The sequence below is a fragment of the Podarcis filfolensis genome (assembly GCF_964270895.1).
Source record: "Podarcis filfolensis genome assembly, chromosome: 8".
Lineage (NCBI taxonomy): Eukaryota > Metazoa > Chordata > Lepidosauria > Squamata > Lacertidae > Podarcis > Podarcis filfolensis.
The window spans coordinates 63,189,055-63,209,936 of record NC_139611.1 but is presented as its reverse complement, the minus strand read 5'-3'; the positions used below and the strand labels follow the sequence as shown (position 1 = coordinate 63,209,936).

The 20,882-nt window shown below is 41.3% G+C and overlaps 1 protein-coding gene across 1 annotated transcript in view; it reads right to left on the bottom strand.

Moving 5' to 3' along the window:
* Positions 1-20,882, bottom strand: part of MACO1 (macoilin 1) — a 61,432-nt gene that overhangs the window by 10,321 nt on the left and 30,229 nt on the right. The window contains exons 5-6 of the mRNA XM_083625535.1: positions 18,860-19,038; positions 16,862-17,360 (exon numbers count right to left, since the gene is read on the bottom strand). Coding sequence (XP_083481661.1) covers positions 16,862-17,360; positions 18,860-19,038 — 678 coding nt within the window. The remainder of the gene's footprint in view (positions 1-16,861; positions 17,361-18,859; positions 19,039-20,882) is intronic.

Genomic DNA, 20,882 nt, shown 5'->3' with positions numbered 1-20,882 from the left:
ACTTTCTCCACCCAACCTTTTATCTCATTGTACCCATTACTGTGCAATCTTTTGGGTCAAGCTATACATGACTGGCAGAACTAAGTTGCAAGCTGGTGAGATAAGGGAGGCAATTTGCATTGCAAAAGTGATGTGTAGGTAGGATGATGAGCCTCCTTCCTGGCACACCTGACATTTCTGCACTGACCCCCCTCCCACCACCCACAGGCCCTTTAAATCTCTTCTCCAGTTACATTTATGCCAGCCAGGCTCACTTCTGGTATTGAGGCCTGGCTGGGGGAAAGTTATTCATGAAATGGAAAGGGTAGAAGCAACCGGTTGAGAAGGACAGTACAATTCAGAATCAGAAGATCATATGACCATTTTATGTTCCAAAATCACACATGCACCCGTTTCCTCGAACCACATTTGAAAACACAGATCTGCCACAGTCATATGTAGTTTGGCCTTTACTTGGGATATAAATAGGGATCTGTCAGTTGTACGTGCAAGTACGTTTCCCAGGCTAGAAGGTAACCCTCTCTTTTATTGACATTAGCTGTGATAAAGAGAACACAACACAGCAAAATTTAGCAGTAGAAAGCTTTAACTTCAATTCTGTGTACTTGAATCTTAATAGTACAATTTCATGGTTTACCTAGCAAATATATATAAGTGATAGAGGATTTTGGCAAGCTCCTATCGCCCCACACCCACCCCATCTTGCTTCAACATAGAAACTAAAAATAAAAGCAACTGAAAGTTAACAACCATGTCAGCCATTCAAGTAAATTGATATTTTACCTTTCCTGCCAAGGTGGCTCATTTAGCTAATACTACACCACTAAAAGTCTTGATTTAAATGACAGTTTCTTCCCACTCTTACAAATAGTCTGAATATAATAGCATTTATTTTTTAAAAATCCATAACCCACATGCGTGGCAAGGCCCCGGGCCCCGCAGTTCCCCCAGAAACAAGACACACATATGTTGGGTTAATGGGATAAATAAGACCACAACTTTATTGGTTACAGATGTGAGTGGTTTGGCTTAGGCAATTGGGTGAAGCAAGACTATATCCTGACTCCTGCCCGTCTGCAGGAAGTCTCAAAGCGTCAACCACCGATAGGGGGAGCCCTATGAAATACATCAATTAAGAGCACCCCCAGGGTCACTGATAGGGTCGTGGCATAGCCCTAGCCCACACCCAGGCTTCGGACAGAAACCACACCCCCGGATCCCTTTAATGGGATACCCTTAGCGTGGAGGGGCAGGCCGGAAGCAACAACTGCCCCTCCCATGACAAGGCTTACCTTGCCTAACCTTGCAAAGTTGTGACGATAGCTACTAGGCAGGCGAAAACCAAATGGCTGGTGCCAATTTGCCAAGCGGAAAAATTCCTACCCGGCCCCAACAACCAGGTGACCAGCATTAGTCACAGCAAGGCCATAGTCAAGCAACACAAGCAAAGATGATGGGTGGGCTGGGAGATCCGATGAAAGGAGACAAATGGAGGGTGCCCCAAAGTCACACCGCTGTTTAAACGGCAGGTGGCCACGCCCCCCAGCTAACCCAGTTGGTCAGCCAGGAGGCGTGATGCGGATGGGCGTCCTACTGACGTGGGCAGCATCCCTCCACCCACTGCTGGGTAACTGGGAGGTTACCCCGGAACCCCTCCCACAATGCAGTCCCCTGGAAAAGGGGAGCTGTCTTCTATTCTGAATCAGGATATCAAAGTATATGCAAAGTAGCTCAGTGAACAATCTAGGACATGGGTGAGAGAACCTGTGGCCTTCCAGATGCTGTTGGACTGCAATGACAACCATGGCCAATTGTCAGAGAGGATGGGAGATGTAGTCTAACAACATTTGGAGGGTCCTAAACACCAAGTCACATTCATTTATACTATTCCCAAATACGACTGTACACAGAACCTTGTGTGACAAAACACACACAATAACTGAAAATGAAGGGAGATCAGTTCTCCCACTAAATGAGTATTGCCAGTGCCAACCATCTGCTCAGCTGGCACATGCATTCTGCTGAGTGATCCACAGGATCCATAAAAACCTTGCCTTCATTGCACACCACCCTTGCTCTAATGGGGCAGTCCAATGCTGTCGGTCACCTTGTCTGCGGCTAGAAGAATGCAAGCAGAACCGTACTGTTACCACCACACACACATCGTGATCAAACTGTTTTACATGGTAAATAGAGAAGCGTATTTTAGATCCAAGATACACCACTGTTTATATTTCTCTCTCTTTTCCACACAGGCTCAGAGAGCTGCACTGCAGGAGAGAAAATGCACAGCCGTTTAGAAGGTTTAGTTTTAATCGTTCCTGACCACAGACCATCTGCCGTACATCTTATTTAGAAATAAAATGTCAGTCTGCATAGAATCTTTTAGCCTGGCGCTAAAACATTTTAACACAATGTATAGTATCTAAATATGAATGAGGATAGGCATTTAAAGCCAATTAGTTGTCTTAGTTAACAAGAGTCTAATCAAATACTTAACTATTGTGCCCACTACTATAGGAACAACAATGTGACTCATTTTTTCTGTCCACACATCCTAGAAAGTCAGGCAGCAGTCACATAAAGATGTACATTCCAGAAAATGAACATGTTTACATAATGCAAATATGGCAGCCTTGCCGAATGCTATATTCACATCGACACCCCAGGTATCAGGATGTGGATTATTCAGGACAGTGTTCATGATCTGGATATAATGCAAATGTACGTATTTGAATCATGGACCTTGTCTATTCCTGTTGTACAAAGCCTCACAACCCGTCTTTCAGGTCAAATGTTTAGTTAGTGACCAATTATAATAAAGTGCATTTAGGGTAAGAAAGGGGTAGACTTTTAGGCTACATATTTCAGGGATGAAATGGTGATACCTTTGAAGAAGGGATGTACCTCTTTTAAACTTAACACTGTGGAGGAGGAGTGGGAAACAATGGGCAAAAAGGGACAGGGAATCAAGAATGTGTGTGGCTTCTAGGTTTTAGTACAGGCATTGGAAAACTCGGCCCTCCAGATGTTTTGGGACTACAACTCCCATCACCCCTAGCTAACAGCAGTGGTCAGGGATGATGGGAGTTGTAGTCCCAAAACATCTGGAGGGCCGAGTCTGCCTATGCCTGTTTTAGTACCTGACCATGCTTTGGCAGGTTCTTGCCTTGAAGGTTCAACAGGTAGAGCAATCAGCACCACACTCCAACCAACTGACAGGAGTCTCTCTTCACTTTTTGGAAGAGAGGGAAAACTTCTCTTTCTCACCATGGCTTCAGCAATTAGATTAAGCAAGCTATTTTTGCTTCTGTTTTGTTTATTCTGGTGTTGTATTTTAATTGTCCTCCTGCTGCTATCATTTGACTGGCTTTTTGCCTGTTGGTCTCTGGATTTATTTTTAGATTTGAATAGACCTGAATAGTTTTAACTGTGAATTGCTTTGATCTGTTATTATATGGCTGAAAAGTGGTCTATAAATACAGCAGAAAAAATAAAGATGCTCTTCCCCAGTTCAAATGTGACAATATTATCAGCTTGACATGGTTTGCATATGGGTAGTTTATTTTTATCTCACTCTGCATGGAGTTTAGGATGGGGCATGTGGTTCTCCCTTCCTCCACCATTTTATTTTTACAACAAGCCTGTGGTTGGGTGGCAATTCAAATTCAGCTATAGTCCCACAATCTAATCTCTACATCATAGCACTGACTCTCACTGGCTCTTAACTAAAGCAGCCTAGGAAAGAGTGTATTGGGATCTACTGGAGAAAGTCTCAAACCAGATTCCAAAGGGGAACTAGCCCCAAAAGTCTGTCTCTGGGACCTACCACATGAAGTTACTTCATCACTCTTCAAATTCCTAATTTCTATAGATTTACAACTGCTTATCCCAGGGGTTTAGGGAGGGAACAGCAATTTTTTCTTAATTACAAGCCTTTGTTTTCAAAGCTTCCTAGCCTGAACCAATGGAAAATAACTTCAATTCTTTTTCACATATTCATTTTCTTGTCCCCGTTGTGAAAATTTCCCTCCTTGGACCCAATCTCTCTCTTCCACACCCCCTACCTATTTTGGGCAGTTTAAAAAGTTCTCTTTCACCTCTGTATTTCCTCAGAGATGAACCATAAGGATATATAAGAAAGAAAAACTGTTTCTCCAATATGCTTTATCCCTTATACCCACTTCGGAAAGCATCAGAAGGATTAAAGTAAAACTAACACATGCTAATATCCTTTTGTTATGCGAGAACACAAAAGCTAGAACTGATTCTTAAACAGTTTGCTTACTTTCCTAATACTTCAATCTCATTATGGGAAACCCCCCCAAAACAAATTAGATTACATTGTTAAAACAGCATTAATTCAAATGACAGCAGATTCTACCTGCTCATTGTGCCAAGGTAATGAGACTACCAGCAACTCAATAACCCACGCCCACAAAATGCCTGTGATCTGTTAATCTGCTTGTGATAAATCCTGACTCCTAATCTGGAAATCATGCCTTAGAGTTATAAATAATATTTCAAGTTTCTAGGCATAACTACTCATATATTTATAGATTTTGGCATCCCTCTGTCTCAGGAGACAATAGAAGAGTATGCCTTCAGGGTCCTTGAACCAGGACTTGCCAGTTCATTTGCTAGTCCAGCTCTCAATAACCTGAGCTCAACTTGACTTGAAGGCCCACTAATGATCTACAAGACAAGCAGCTATGAAGTTTACTAGTTTACATACAGACATCCTTCCTCACTAGGTTTCCTCCCTTTTTAAATGGCTATCTGGAACCTTGCAGGAGAAAAGCTAGTTTGGGCTGGAAGAGAGTTTAAATGTTTGTGTATTCATGCATAGGTTTGTCCCCATTTGATTTCCTCCTCCTGAAAATACAAACAGTAAAAATTGTTCAAAGGAAAAAACTGTTTTTAAAAACCATTTTACGCATGGTTAAGGGAACAACAATCAGCTTATAATTGCTTCCTAAGACTATAGAGTAGTCAGTTGAGAAGTTTCCTGATCTTGCTGTATTCAATTCTGCTATGTGTACTGTGGCTGCACAAGTGTCTAAAAATAAACACACAACACATTACTAGATAAAAGTACATTACGTGGGCCCTTCTGCCCCTGGTCCATTATCTGCTAATAAGTACATAAAGGGAAACGTTTTGGTCAATGAATGGAGAACAAATAAATGTGAAAGATACTGTAAATCCTCAAGACTAGTTTTGTGATGATGGATCTTCTTACACTGCCTAAATTAATCTAGAAAACGAAAGCTGTGTTACTATGCACTTGGAAGTAAGCCCTGCTGAACTTACCTGGGCTTACGTCTGAATGTACATGGGTCAGGGTGCACATTTCCACCGTGTGAGTGAGTGCCCACATCATTTGAACAGGAATTCTGAACTGAAACTTTCAAAATGCATAATTCAAACATTTTTGTTGGGCTTGGTAGCCTCCCTTTTTTTGCAGCTGTGACTGACTTCACTCCTTCGAAGGCTGTGACGTGCACTGATGATTTGAGAGAGGGGGATGACTGATTTCTCATTTCACACCATGACTGGATACAACTAGGAGTAAGATGCTCTCCTGCTCCCAAGTATCTCCAAAGTCTTGTGTGAAGTGAGAGACTTCCCTCACACTTCTCCAGAAAAACTGAGAGAGACATTGAGCCTTATCTTTTCCAGCCAGCAAGGACTGAGAGACCCTCTCCCACATCTACATTTTCAGAATGCTTGATAAGTTAGGGGAGGGGAGACCACTGCATTTGGAGACCCCCTGGTGAAATGAATTCCATGAAGGATCAAGAGACCCAGAGAATCTAGAAATGCACTGTTGTTAGTTGCTAGCCAGCATTTTTTCCAAAGGACATTCAGTGACTGCTTGTGGAGATGTTAACATACCATTCACTGGCTCTTGTAACAGATTTAAGCCTTAAGACAGTTAGAAGGCAGCTTCATGCAACACGTAATCCATATCCTGACATCATTCTGTCATACATTTCCCTGATCCACACCAGGGCAGAGAATTACACAATATGAACTTGCCTAGTCACCAAATTCTTAATCAGAAACCCTTTTGCAGATATCAGAGATAAAATGTGCACCAACCAGAGACTGGCTTCTTTGGTGGCAGAGCCCTGTTTATGGAACACTCTCACAGAAAAAGGCTGATCTGACTCTTCCTTTTAGGAATCACAGTAAGATCCACTTAGCCAAGAATTAATGTCCAGTAAATGCTTGGGTGAACAGCACTGTTTTTAATTGTCAGCAAAAACACTTCACAGAAGACGTTTACCAAGGTAGAATAGAGCACTACTACCCTTGAACAGGACACCATACTTCTGTTGATGCAGCCTAGAACAGAATTAGCTGCTTTTTTTTTTTTTTGCTGCTACTGCATCACACTGTTGACTCGTGTGAAGCTTGTGGTCTATTAAGACCCCTAGATCCAAATCACATTGGCCAGTTCTAACAGCCCAGTAGTTAGTACAGATGGCACAGCAGAGGCTAAGAGGGAGCAGAATGATTAAGAACACTCATATGAACAGGCCTATTAGTGTATGAACATCTGATGCTACCGTACAATACAGAAGACCTTTAGTCCACCTAGCCCAGCACTCTCTACCCCGGGCTTAATTGGAGAAAACACAGGTCCCAATTTTGCCTGTAAGGCCATTTCTCTCAAACCATGCCAACTTGACCCTCATCTGACATAATATGCAACATAAGGTGTGGGGAAGTTATGGCCGTAGATACAAAAAAGTGTATATTGACCCTGCGCTTGATATTGGAGCTACCTTGCAAAAAATATTTATCTGGCCTTAGCAAAGTGCACCAAATTATAAAGCCCTGGGTTTGCTTTTATAAAATATTTGGGGGAGAAAGAACTATTATGTGACAACAAAAGCTTACAAATGTCCATTCTTTTGCCAACATTATTTGGCTAGGTAGGCCAAAAGAATTGATAGTACAGCTCACACATTTGGTTTGTTCACAGTGGTATTATGATCCTCTCATTCACCCACCATAAAACAAGCACATTTATTATCCTGTCAAACACGAAAGCAGAGCTACACATGCAAATGAGAACAGAAACCCCTCTGGCTGTTTCTATTATGCCAAAGCAGCTTTGGGAAGAGGCACTGGTTGCGGAGAAGCAACTGGAAGAAGAAAAGAGGTGCTTATCCTGTTCCCTAACAGCTTTATCCTCTGTGGGCCTCCATATAATGTTTGCACTATATCTTTGCAAATATGCAGCTGATGGGAGAAAACAGCTGAGGGAACTGCAGTGGACGAACAGCTGAACACCTGTCTCCACAGCCATTTACTCCAAAATGCCCACTTCTGAAGCTTTTCTCTAGAAGCAGTAGGTATTAGGGTACTGGTACACACAACAGAATGTAATGTGTAGTTACAGTATGAGACCATACAGTGGTACCTCAGGTTACATACGCGTCAGGTTACAGACTTCTTGGGTTAAGAACTTTGCTTCAGGATGAGAACAGAAATCGTGCTCCGGTGGCGGCGCAGCAGCAGGAGGCCCCATTAGCTAAAGTGGTGCTTCAGGTTAAGAACAGTTTCAGGTTAAGAATGGACCTCTGGAACAAATTAAGTACTTAACCCGAGGTACCACTGTATATCAATTCAGGTGGAAAGAGCACTGCATATATAAACCACATTTATATGAGTAATGACAGGATTGAACTCTGGGCTCAAATCACATGCAAAATGTAATTTTTCCTTTTGCAGAATTACAATGTTGCAGATTGTAATGAAAATAGGAAACTGCAAAAGAGAACATTAAGTGTTTTTCAGAGCCTTTCAAGTTCCTATGGAGCCACAAATTTTATTGTAGACACAAGAACCTGGGTATTAAAAGGATACAACTGCATATAAGAAACATGACAAATCAGATTAACAACAGAGAAATCTGACATAAAAACAATCAACTAGAGAAGTAAACTCGTAAGCCAATAAACTACAATACAACTCTAAGGAACAACTTCCTTATTAAATTATTTTGATAAAAGGATATATTGTAAATCTTACCTTCAATTGTACATTATTACATAACTCAAATACCCTATATTTTAAGCTAATAGCAGATATTACTTGCTTCATTAGTTGTAACAATAAAAGTCCACTGTGGGAGCCATTACAAAACACAACCAATTTCAACGTTTTAGCTGATTACTCAAGAGATAAGTAACCTGGGTTGCACAGTTCCTGAGATGTGCATCTCTTATAAATATAACATGAAAACATCCAGCAAAGTTTGGCTTGAAAACAACCAGCAGTATAAGAATTATATACCAGAAAAAGAACATTTCTTCCTTTGAAACCAATATTGGCCTACAGAGCACAAAATGCTTGTAAATGAACTTTATTTCATAATACGGATATTGAAGAAAATAGGAAGAACAAAGCCATTTTCAATGCAATTTTAAAGTATGGATATTGCTATCATTCTCTATTCTAAAGATACCTTATGAAGAGGTATATGATGTGTACAGCACCACTAGTGCATTCTGGCCTTTAAAAAATAAATGAAAAGGTGATAGTTCTTTGACCCAGACAGCTTGCAGCTCAAAAGTGGGAGAGATGAAAGTGTTATGGAATGGTGTTCCAAGAAGAGGAGAATGGACAGAATTATTTAAGACATGGATGAGGAACTTCAGGCCCAAAGGCCAAATGAGGCCCTCTGGACTCTCCCCAGGCCCTGCTTTGACCCACTACTGTTTTTGCCTGGCTGGAATGTGTCATTCAGCTTTGATAATGCCTTTCTCCTCCTTGGAACAGAGAGGCGTGTGAGAGTCTCAGTACAGAAACTAGCCTACAATAGAAAGGTAATTTGTTGCTCCAGCCACTTTTAACTCTGGTCCTCTCACAAGGGGCATGTAGTACAAAGAAAGCTGCACAGAAGGGCATGTGGCCTTTGGATGAAAAAACTTCCTTACTCCTGATTTAAGAGATCTAGAGACCCTTAGGTGGTTGTGGGTGGAATAGTCAACAAAAGAGGGTAAAGGGCAAGAATATATTGGCTTATACACATACGTACCACTATCTGAACACAGTGAGTTCCTAAGAAATCATTCGTTAGCTGAGCATTTGTATAACGAGCTGATGATTTCCATTATTTCCTATGGGGACATTTCTAACCCATGACTTGTCCAAACTCCCTCCCTGGTTTCTGCCCTAAACTGCTGCAGCCAGCCAGCAAAAGACAAACAAGTAAGGAAGTGGGCAAACTCTGGCTGTTAAGATATCTGAATCAGTATTTATGCAGTGAGGTTTGGGTATAATTATTTTACTTTCAGATAACTGAAATTTCGAATGACGAACATTACCATAGTGTGATCTGCAACTTTCTTTAAAGAGATATTTATTGCTGAAATAGTAACTAATTTAGGGGAAATTGCTGGAGGTAGCTACATCTGTTTCCTACTCTGCAACCAAGGACCTCAGAAAGGCATCTTGGGGTCAATTTATACAGGACACGGCCCATGAATAAAGCCATTTTTCCTATAAGTATTACGCAGGCACGCTACACGCACATGGGCCAATGCCTGCGGCAAGTACAATTAAATGTGTCTGGGGTGTGTGACTCTACCCACTGGCCACCAAACAGATGGTACCCCTGTCAGATACAAGTCAGGTCTTAGTCTAACAATACTTTTTTAAATGAGTTAGGCCAAAAGGGAGCAAATTGTCCACAGCCATTCAGCAAGTATTACAATGGGAATTTGAACTTTCATTTTCCATGTCCAAAGCCAATTCTGAGTAACAGTGCATTAAGCAAGCAACCAACTAACCAACTAACCAACCAACAGCAACTTTCCTCTTTCTGCTTTCCTAATCTACATTTGAGTGTCTCATCAAATTGAGGGGGATTTTAGGATTGCATATTTGGTTGTGATTAATGCCACTGAAATAAATGGTTGTATATTAACTCTTTTCCCTGTCTGCTAATTCTCATTGCAAATGGGTAATAATTTCCCCTCCCTTAGTCTATGAAACCAGAATCAAGCCTGACTGAGGGAAAGATTGCCAGAGAAGGATATCTGCCAGGAAGAACTGATGGGTGTTGAAGGGAATTTAGCACTACCCTTCTGTCAATTCTCCCCTAAAATTCCCCACCACGATCTCCCCAATCACATGGACTCCATGAATGTGGATTTGGGAATGTGAATGTGCCAGGTATTTTGTACCTGAAGTACAAGGTTATACTGTAAGCAAAAAATTGTGCTTATGATTGAAGGGGATAATATATCCTTGAAACTCCCTTCCCCTATAGCCGAAAGACGGAAAGAGAGGGATGGGACAGAGAACAGGACCTCAAAGGACATTCTCAAAAGATATTCTGCTGGTAATTGACTGTAAAAAAAAGGTAAAGGGACCCCTGACCATTAGGTCCAGTCGCGGACTCTGGGGTTGTGGCGCTCATCTCGCTTTATTGGCCAAGGGAGCCGGCGTGCAGCTTCCGGGTCATGTGCCCAGCATGACTAAGCCGCTCCTGGCAAACCAGAGCAGCGCACGGAAATGCCATTTACCTTCCCGCTGGAGCGGTACCTGTTTATCTACTTGCACTTTGACGTGCTTTCGAATGGCTAGGTTGGCAGGAGCAGGGACCGAGCAACGGGAGCTCACCCCGTCGCGGGGATTTGAACCACCAACCTTCTGATCAGCAAGCCCTAGGCTCTGTGGTTTAACTCACAGCGCCTAAACTAATTAATCAGGGTTTTACTGGTGACTTTATAGATGTGTGAACTGGTTTGAAAGCCCGGTATATGCTATTAAGGGAGATACAAATAAAGAAAAACAGTAACATATGCACAACCAATTACCAGCATAGGCAATTGACTTTATTCATCAAGGCACTATCAATCATTAAAATAAAATGCAGCACTTATAAAAAATGTTTTCTTGCCATTTTGAGATAAAAAGCTACTTAAACCCATCAAAATGTATGTTGCTTGCCAAGGGTGCTTGATTGAATACATTTTTTGGAACACAGTTCATCTTCAATAGCTCTTTATTAATTTACTGAAAACTCTATAAATTGGCTGTCAGAACTGCTTGTATATAGAACTGGATTCTAGCCTTGCAAGTAAGTCCATAAAAGCTACTAGTTGCCTGCCCACACATGCTTACGTTAGTAATTTGTGGCACACAGGTAGCCTGCAGCAGTTTAAGTCCAAAGGTTCTTTCAAGTCTTTTCTAAAAAACACGTAGAGGTGGAAAATTGCTGGTTTGGAATTACCCCATTTTATTAAAGGGCAGGTTTCCATGTAGCCCTTTACACATATGCAAGATTCTTACAAATATATGTATGAATGAAAGGTCAGCATTTTGTATCTTTTTCTCAGATACAGCTACAAAGGTGAAATTCCCTGAGACAAGACCGTGACTTTGAGCAGATGGAAGAATGCCTGTCTCTCATCAATGAGAAATAAACCACTTGCTCTATATTTTCAAGGCCAAATTAGACATGATGGGAGCAGTCCAGTCTGTTTATTCATGTGTTGTTTCTGCTCATGTATAGTAGGAGGAGAACCGAAGTATTACACCAAAAAGGGCAAGCAAGAGAACATAGCTGGATGTTGCCCCATCATGAATCTAACCTCAACACGGGCAGTCGTTGCAGGCACTTTCCTCCCAGCCTTGTGGCTTATCTGGCACTGGAATCAGACTGCAAGAGAAGTGACTGGTGTGATCAAAAGCAGGCAGGCAGGCAGGCAGACAAAGTACCGTCATTACACTGCACTAAGAGCCCAGGTAGGTCTCTCAAATGATGCCTAGGAGCCACTGTTTTAATTTTCTACAATGTTCCTGATGTACCATCACTCTGGAGCATTGCAGAAAATTAAAGTGGCAGCGTTCATAACCAGCTGCCTATCAGAATGCTGCCAACCTCCCCTACCAGGTAAACCTGCCAAGGCTCATCAACATAGGAGGGGGTGCACCAAAGGATACTTTGGTGACAGCCCCCTCAGTCCTGGAGCTGGCACCAAATGATGAGGGGCAGGATTCAGCACCCTTCACTTGTCATGCTCCCTTTGATATACATGCCCCCTCCATAAAGGGGGGCAGGTAAGCCCCACCCTGCATAATCATTCACAAGGCATGGTGTGCACACGCCATTTGAATGGCAGTGCCTATCAACCGGGGGAGGGCTGGCCCCCTCAACTATTTTATTGGGGAGGCCAAAGGGACCTCGGCCCCTAGGAATTGGCTCCTATGAAAGGGGCAGACATATAAACAAGTGCAGCTGCCACCATTAGATCTCGTTTGGTGCGTGCAGACACACACACAGAGCCATTATTCAGGGCTAAAACTTCACAGCCAGAGAATTAGATTTCTAAGCAATTAAACTTTGGCACCTTTCCTTTTAGAAGTCAAGAACTGGAAGGAACAAAAAACTTCCAAGTGAATTGCACATGAAAATGGTTTTCAGTCCTGGCTGCCTGCCCCTCCTCCCCGCTTCAAAGCACAAATGGCTCCAGTTACCTTCAGAGTTCAATTCACACCCAATGGTGCAACTCAAGTTGAAGGGGAAAGGGTGAAACACAGTTGCAGCCTGACTCTGGCAACACAACAGTCATGTTTAGGTGTGAAAAAAGAGAATACGAGCCTATACTGAGCAAGCATGATTTGTTTTTTTGTGTTTAAAACAAATGCAAAACAGAAGAAAAAAAATCCTAGTCCTAAAATTCTGGCTGTGGTTATCTCCTCTGGCAGTATCCTCTGTATCACATGCATACCTAGGCTTGTCATTGCCACTGAGCAATATTAATTCTAGAAATTTGGGGCTCTCCAAAATTAGTATTTAGAATACAGGGTTGAACTAAAGTAAAAGAAATTGGGGGTGGGTGCAGGTGAGGGGAGGGCATGTCATTCTATTCCCTGGACCCTAGCCTCCTAACCCTGGTTAATGGTTAGCTAATATTACACCTGTACACCAGTCCTCAGTAATCAAGTTATCCATCAGCATTTCATCCCAGCTGGAGGCTCAAATTTTCCTATTGTTCTTACATCTAGCAGGGTATCACACACCAGCCAGAATACAAGTTCTATTACCCTTCTCTGTAAAAGCCCTTTCTTTTTCTGTATTACAAGGCTTTCGCTTTCATTCTAATCTTACAAAGACTCTTTAGATTAAAGTTTTGCTACATCCTTAAACGCTTTGTTTGCCAGAAATGGTTTATAGTACAACATATAATTTAAAGTAGCCTTTTTGAGTACATTAATTGATATAGATCAGGCATAGGCAAACTCAGCCCTCCAGATGTTTTGGGACTACAATTCCCATCATTCCTAGATAACAGGACCAGTGGTCAGGGATGATGGGAGTTGTAGTCTCAAAACATCTGGAGGGCCGAGTTTGCCTATGCCTGGTATAGATAATTTTCCAAGTTAGTAAATACACATTGCCAGCAACTTACATTATCCACATGTTGAGCTTGCAATGCCCTAGGAAATCAGCTCTTTTGTGAAATGTGTTAATAGTCACAGGAAGCTGGAGGAGGCCAGCTGTCCTAAACTCCCAGCAAAGATTCTACATGAAAGGCATCTTGGAATCTATTGCTTCCACTTCTATTAAAGTGATTGTGATGCTGTAATGATTACAGAACTGAATCCAGAACCTGCCGGACTTTTGAGGGCAGCTTTTAACAGGTGGGTAGAACTGCCTAACTGTCAATCACCTGAACGTAAAAATGAATCTAGGTAATTCAACTTCAAAGGAAGAATTGGATGTGTTTTGAATTCAAGAGGGAGCTGGAAAGACCCATGCCAAAAGGGGGCTCAGGGATTATCTCTGTTTGGGAACTCCTCGGTGGGCATGATCCTAGAGGGACTTTCAGTCAGCACTGAATTTAAAAGTTACCCTTTAGGCCCAAAGCAAGTCAAAATACACTCACTCTACCTACTTACCTACCTAATCTCACAAAATCACACACACTTGGACCAAACTCTGCTGAAAGCTTCTGGCTATATATTGAATGCCTCCAGAGGCACACCTTTCCTGATGTAAAATTAAGAGTTAAAGTATGCTTAATGAATACTATATCATCATTCTAATCTAAATCATGGGCCAGCCAAAATGAATATTTTTTTAAAGCCCCACTGAAACAGGTAAGCAGCTAATTTCTGCTCATAGCCACATTATTCCTGGTGAATTACAAATAAAATACAATAAAAATATAACTTATTGAAAAAAAATTTTTTTTGTCATTTGTGCTACAGTGTGTGTTGTAAAGCACCAGGATGAAACTGGGCCTTGTACAACTGTTCTTTTTTTATAACAGTTCTACAAGGCCCAGTTGCGTCCTGGTGCTTTACAACACACACTGTATCACAAATGACAATATTTTTGTTTTCAATAAGTTACTGCAAACTGACAAAAAATAGACTCTTTTCACTGCTTCCCATTAGTCAGAAACATTGTTTTTACGGTGCCACAGGTGAACAAATACAACTACAAATGCAGAAAAAGGAGGATGCTGCGATACATGCTCTCTGCATCAAAGCAACACAAACAGCAGTAATAATCAGAACAATGATGGTACACTGAACACTGGCTGATAATTGTTCTGCAAATGTTTTGCTTTTAGCTGCTAAATCTCAGTTACAGAGGCAAACTAATACTGTACAGTGTTTCACATTTCAGTGCTTTTCTTCCATGTTAATTGCCAAAGGATGCTAGGTCATTTAAAGATCCTCAAAGCCTTCCTCTTGGTGCCCCAGTTTTGAAAGTTAGTATAGGGTGACTGGAAGGAGGGGCATTTCTGAGGCAGAATCCCAATGGTGCAACATCCTCACCTGACATGTTCACTTTGTGCTGGCTCTGTAGGTTTAGGCCACAGGTTAAAACTGTTTTGAATAATAATAATAATAATAATAATAATAATTATTATTATTATTGCATGGACTTTTAACAAACCACAAAGTCTGATGTCAGTACTGCTTTTCAGATTTTGTTATGCTACTTATCATTTAATGCTTTGTTCTTTTCTACTGGTTTTATTGAGTTTGTCTTTAGTAATTTTATGGTATTTTAAATTATGTTGGGTTTTTTTGGAAGCTGTTTTGAATTTTATTTTTAAATGTTATTTACTTAAGTACATTTATATCCCACTTTTCTTCTATCATAGAAACCCCATGCTCGCTGCCCTGAGTTCCAAGCGGCCTCCCACCCACTCACTGAACAGACCCAAACCTGCTTAAGTTCAGCATGGAGTCGTTTATCATATTTGCCACAGGTAAAATAATCTGGAAATGCCTATACTTCTGCTTTAATAATAAAGCAGAGTTGAGGACTGGTGTCTCTGAAAATACGTTGTGAACCTTTGTTCTACTTTTCAATTCACTTGTCTTCGTTCTTGCATGGCACTACTTTAAGCCCAGCTCCTGAGGAAGCTGGCTTGACTTCAACCCCCACATTTCAGAAATTATGGGGAGAACCTGGCACCCAGGAATATCCGGGGATCCTGGCTCCCTGCAAACCCATAACAGTATGCTCTTTGACGCTATTATTCTATATCCTTAGAAGCAAGTCCCACTGCTCAAGGGATTCACTTCCAAATATGTATGTACAAGGTGAGGGGAAAGCCCCTACCACCATCCCCAGCTCTGAGTTAGAAGCTAAAGATAGAAGAGCCTTGCCCTCACAGTTGTGTCAGTCTACTCCTGCAACCACGGGGATGATCTTTGTCCGCCTCTTCAGTTCTAAACTTGGACTCAGGCAGGGGATTGTTTTTGTGCTGGGCTGCCAAGGCACTCCAAGCTCCTACGCAGCCCAGCACCCAAAACAACAAGCCTCAGCCTTTTATTCCAGTTTGAATCTGGAGAGTGTGAGAATCTGTGTAGTTGCATGGTGCTTCTGAGAGCAGAGCAATGCAGTTACTGGAACAATCCCAGCTCAAAGCTGGAGAAAGGCTTGGACTCTGCTTGCCATACTCACCAGAAAGTGACAGAACTGTCAACACGGCGAGTGGTATAGTCAACTATGGTTTTGGGGTTCTAGCATTTTTATTTTAGGTTTTGCATGAATGTTGTTTTAGCAACAGTCACAATTGCCCCCAGACCAAGCCTTTAATCTCAAAATAATCTTAGGAAACCAAGACATAACTTCTGGTTTAAATATTCTATATAAATTCCAGTACATATTTTATGGCTAATAATGTTTACTCTCCATCACTCTTCCCACCCACAGGATGAATTTACTAGCAAGCATTTCTATGAAGTGCACTAGATACGCATCACTTGCAATTCGACTCCAGGAAGAAACATTTAAACACACAAAACCAATAAATTCTTTCAGCTTGAAGACTATAGCATGTCAAAATCCTGTTGTATTAGGAAGCAGGGTCTTTAATCTGGTTTTGAAAATGTGATGGTATCATTTAATCCAGAATTATTCAGTTCTAGCATGTGAGTAATATTCAAGAAATAACATTATTTTTTGTATACCTCAAGAAAGACACTACTAGAAAAAGTAAGAAGTACCGGTATTTCCAGATACAAATGCATGCAAAGCACAGGCAAATATAAGAAACTGTGCTCATTAGCCCGATCCCCAAAATTAATTATTCCTTCCTATGCAGACCACAGGAAAAAATAGTTGTGTAATTCTGCACCAAGTAAGCTTACTGTAGTTAACACCATAACTAGGAACAGAACTCACAGATTCCTAGTTCATTTCTTTAGATATTGATCGCACAACAATACTGCAGGAATAGATTGAATCCAATCCCAAACCATGCACAAGCCCAAATCCTTTAAAGACATTTTAACTTACTGGGAAAAGAAACAGCGAGAAAGTAAGAGTCGAGAGGAAACTAGGTCACTAACATATCAACCTTACCTTACCAGTGCATCTGGTTTGCTTAGCTGGTTATTGGGAATACAATTTTCCATTAAGTCTTTATGCGCACTGGGGCTTTTGCTAGTGCATTTCTGTTTTTTATCATTCTTAGCTGATGCAGAAGGGATGCTCCCGTTAGTTGCACTGTGGCTGCGAGGTGAGGAGTTCACAACTCCACTAGCATTTTTGTAATTTTTGGATGATGCAGTGCATGAGTCCTCTTTTAAGAGGTTTTCTGTACTTCCCACAAGATCATTATTCAATCTTTTACTGTTGATATGGTTCTCCATATATTCAATTTCTTGTATTTTAGAGTCTACAGGTTGCAAAATATTGTTATTTATTCCAAGGTTATGTTTTTTGGCATCCTTATCTTTTTCTTTTCCTTTTTCTCTATATTCAAGTTCCGGTAATGTTGAAGATAACTTTTTATTGGCTGGAATGCCTCCATTGTGTTGCAAAAGTATAGAGGAATCCATATCAGACAATCCTTTGGCTGCTGCAATACCAAAAAAAAGAAGAAAGAAAAGAGGCAATATTTAAAACTTAAATAAGAAGTATCACATATTCTCAACCTCATGTCCTCCTCACCATTTATATTAAGGATATGAAAACAAATAAACAAGCAGTTTCTTTCAACACAGAGAAAACCCATACAGGACATATAGGAAATATTGTATCACCAGTCTCACTATTTCCTATGTTTAGACTGTGAGTGCTGCTGTTTATCTAGTAAAAACAACTCTTTCTTCACACAAGGGTGGTGGGGTTCAGCCAAGCTTGCAGAAGTACAAAATTATTTGGGGGAAACATATAATTGTTTTTTGGGGTGTGGTGTGGTGGAGAGAACCTAGACACAGCCCAGTGAAGTCTGAGTGTGCTTAGCAGTCACAGAATGCTAACAACTATTAAGAGGAAACACAGAAAACTGAGTTGGGGGAGGGAATGAAATGGATTGGCTGTAATCCTAAACAACAGCACTCCAAACTACAACATTTTGTTGCATATCCCTAGTCTAGTACATTTCTCCATTAAAGCACCCTGAAGAGTTGTCTGCAATATGATGCATAAACCCAGGAATCAATACAGCAACTACTTTCATAAACTTAAAATATTCAGCAAGATTTAAAATACTAAGGGAAGCTCATTTAACCTGCTTCCCCAAAGGGAAAAAGTAGGGTGCCTAGCTAAATAAATCTTATTAATGGCATGATTTATGGTTAATTAAATTAAAAATGATTGTTTGGAATCAAAAGGCACTTTTCCATTATTTAATGTCCAATCTGTGTGTCATAGCAGAGGAGTTCCTCCTGCCTGACAGAAGAGAGCTAAGGAGGTTAAGATTGTGCTTTTCACATGCAGTTTTTATAAATACTTGTATTTTTAAAATACTTTATAAATTCCACTGCCTGATTAATTAGGTAATCCTTTTAAAAAATCAAAAAAGTTTTTTTAAGTTGCTTAATTAAATTGAGAAAATTCTAGAGTCCTAAACACACACACACACAAATATTCACCCTGCCCCAGGAAAAGTAATTCACTGATCTTATTGAAATCAAGAATATAAAACAGCTAACAGCTTCAGAATCTCTTCTTAACATACAGAAGGTGGAGTATTAATAAGCCAAATGAATAAATAAGAAAAGAGTTCCAAGGAAAGTCTCCAGCAATGCTGCTATTGTGGTGGTCAGATGAGAACTGAATGGGAAAGCCCTCATCTCTCTTGGGGATGCTTAAAATGGCCAATGGTTACCTCCAAAGGAGAGGAGACGAGCAGGGAAGTTTCCAAAGACATCCTGCATAGGTGCAGAACCCAATAACATGATTGCACAGAGACAAGACCAATTGTTTATGTTAAGAGTGGATTGTGTTGGTGCATCTGGATTGAGAACCCGTGGTTAAGAGCAGGAAGAGTGGGAAAAAGGCAGAGTAACAAGGCTGGTTCTAAATTTGCAAACCATTATGCCTGCCCCAGGTCTGTGCTAAGCAAAAACTTACCTTCCTCTGCTTCTCGCTCTTGCCTTTGTAGCATCTGTTGTTCCGGGGGCAAAGCTTGCTGAAGAAGCTGCATGTAAAATTCGTTTTCTTTCTGCACTTCCTTTTGTTTTCTTAATCGCATTTTATAGCTGACATAACTTTTGAAGCCGAAGCCCAAAGTCACAACAGGATAGCCAATACTAGAGAGAGAAAGAGAAGAGGAGACTTTGTTAACATAGACAATACAAGCAAACTAATAAAATGCCTAGCATGCCACAAAACATAATCAGGATTACATTCTTTATCAGAAACAGTTGTCTACAGAAAACAACAACATGGCCCTGCTATTCACTTATAAATAATCACACTTCAAATTGTATGAAGAGAAATGTACTTCTGGATTAGGACCATGAATAACTCCACTGCAGGGTATCAAGAGAAATGACAGAGCAAAATCTTATATGTATCATTTATTGATGGTGTTGGCAGCACTACTGGGTGATGAGATCAGAGCTAAACAAGATAGTTACATTAAACAGGTGAACACACATGGCAGCACAGCCTAAAAAATGTGAAACAAGGAACCGGGGTGGGGTGGGGTAAGAGATGTCCCTCGCTCAAGTCATCTGGCTCAAGTGCAGACTCTCCCAAAGTCAGGGCTGGGGACATTCAAGCTAGGGAGCCAAATGCAGCCCTCTAAGCCTCTCTATGCAGCCTCCTGGACCCTTACGGGGCACACCACTCACTAGCACACTCTGCACCCACTCTCTGTACTTCTGCTTAGCTGAAATGTGTTCTTGAACTGTAATAATGCCTCTCTGTTGCCTGGATGGAGAATGGAGACATGTCTGTGTAGAAACCTCTGACATTTCCATGTCTGGAATTCCATTTTGCCAGAAGATTTCTTATTAGGGAATGCATATCTTGGACGGAAAAGGGTCCCCAGTACCCCTTATCCAAGTGGTAGCTAGAATTACTGCTCAACTCTGCTGCTGGAAGGCTTCTGTGCAGCCAAGATGTTTAGCTTCATCAGTTCCATAGTTTTCAGATCACAAGAGCACCATGGCAGCCTTTGCACAGTCAGTCTATCACCACATTTAACACTTAGCAGGGACAGTGACGGCAATGCTTGTGGGGTAGCTATTTTGCTCCAAGGATGGCAGAGGATTGTGCTACCCTTATGAAAAAATTGATCCATGTATTGAAGTTATGACCCAGGTGGCCAAAACCTCTTGGGGGAACTGTGAGCCAGCACTCTCCCTCAGTCTAACATATATCACAGAGTTATTGTGAGGACAAAATGGCGTTGGTGGGGGGAGAAATGTATGCTGCACTGAGCTCCTTGGATAAATGTTGGGGTTAAAGATGAAAAGGCAACAATAAACTTTTCTCTGATGAACCAGCTAACAGAAAGTAGGAATCCAGAGCGGACAGAACAGTTACATTTTCAGCTAGGAGGTGTCTGAAGGAATTTAAGTAAGCTTTTTAAAAAATTGCACTTGGCATTCACTGTGTTAGACCACATACATTATATTAAAACAGTACATTAATTTTTTACATCTAATTACATTAATTACCCAAATTAATTATAGTTTTACAACCCACTAATTTTAATAAAAGGTGTGGTCCATGGCTTCATTCCACCAACTGAACCATGTTGACTTCAGAAGAACTTCACTAACAATTAATGCAACTGTAGCCTCTATGAAGGACGCGGGTGGCGCTGTGGGTTAAACCACAGAGCCTAGGACTTGCCGATCAGAAGGTCGGAAGTTTGAATCCCCGCAATGGGGTGAGCTCCCGTTGCTCGGTCCCTGCTCCTGCCAACCTAGCAGTTCGAAAGCACGTCAAAGTGCAAGTAGATAAATAGGTACCGCTCTGGCGGGAAGATAAACGCCGTTTCCATGTGCTGCTCTGGTTCACCAGAAGCAAGCTTAGTCATGCTGTACGCTGGCTCCCTCGGCCAATAAAGCGAGAGGAGCGCTGCAACCCCAGAGTCGGTCATGACTAGACCAAATGGTCAGGGGTCCCTTTACCCTTTACC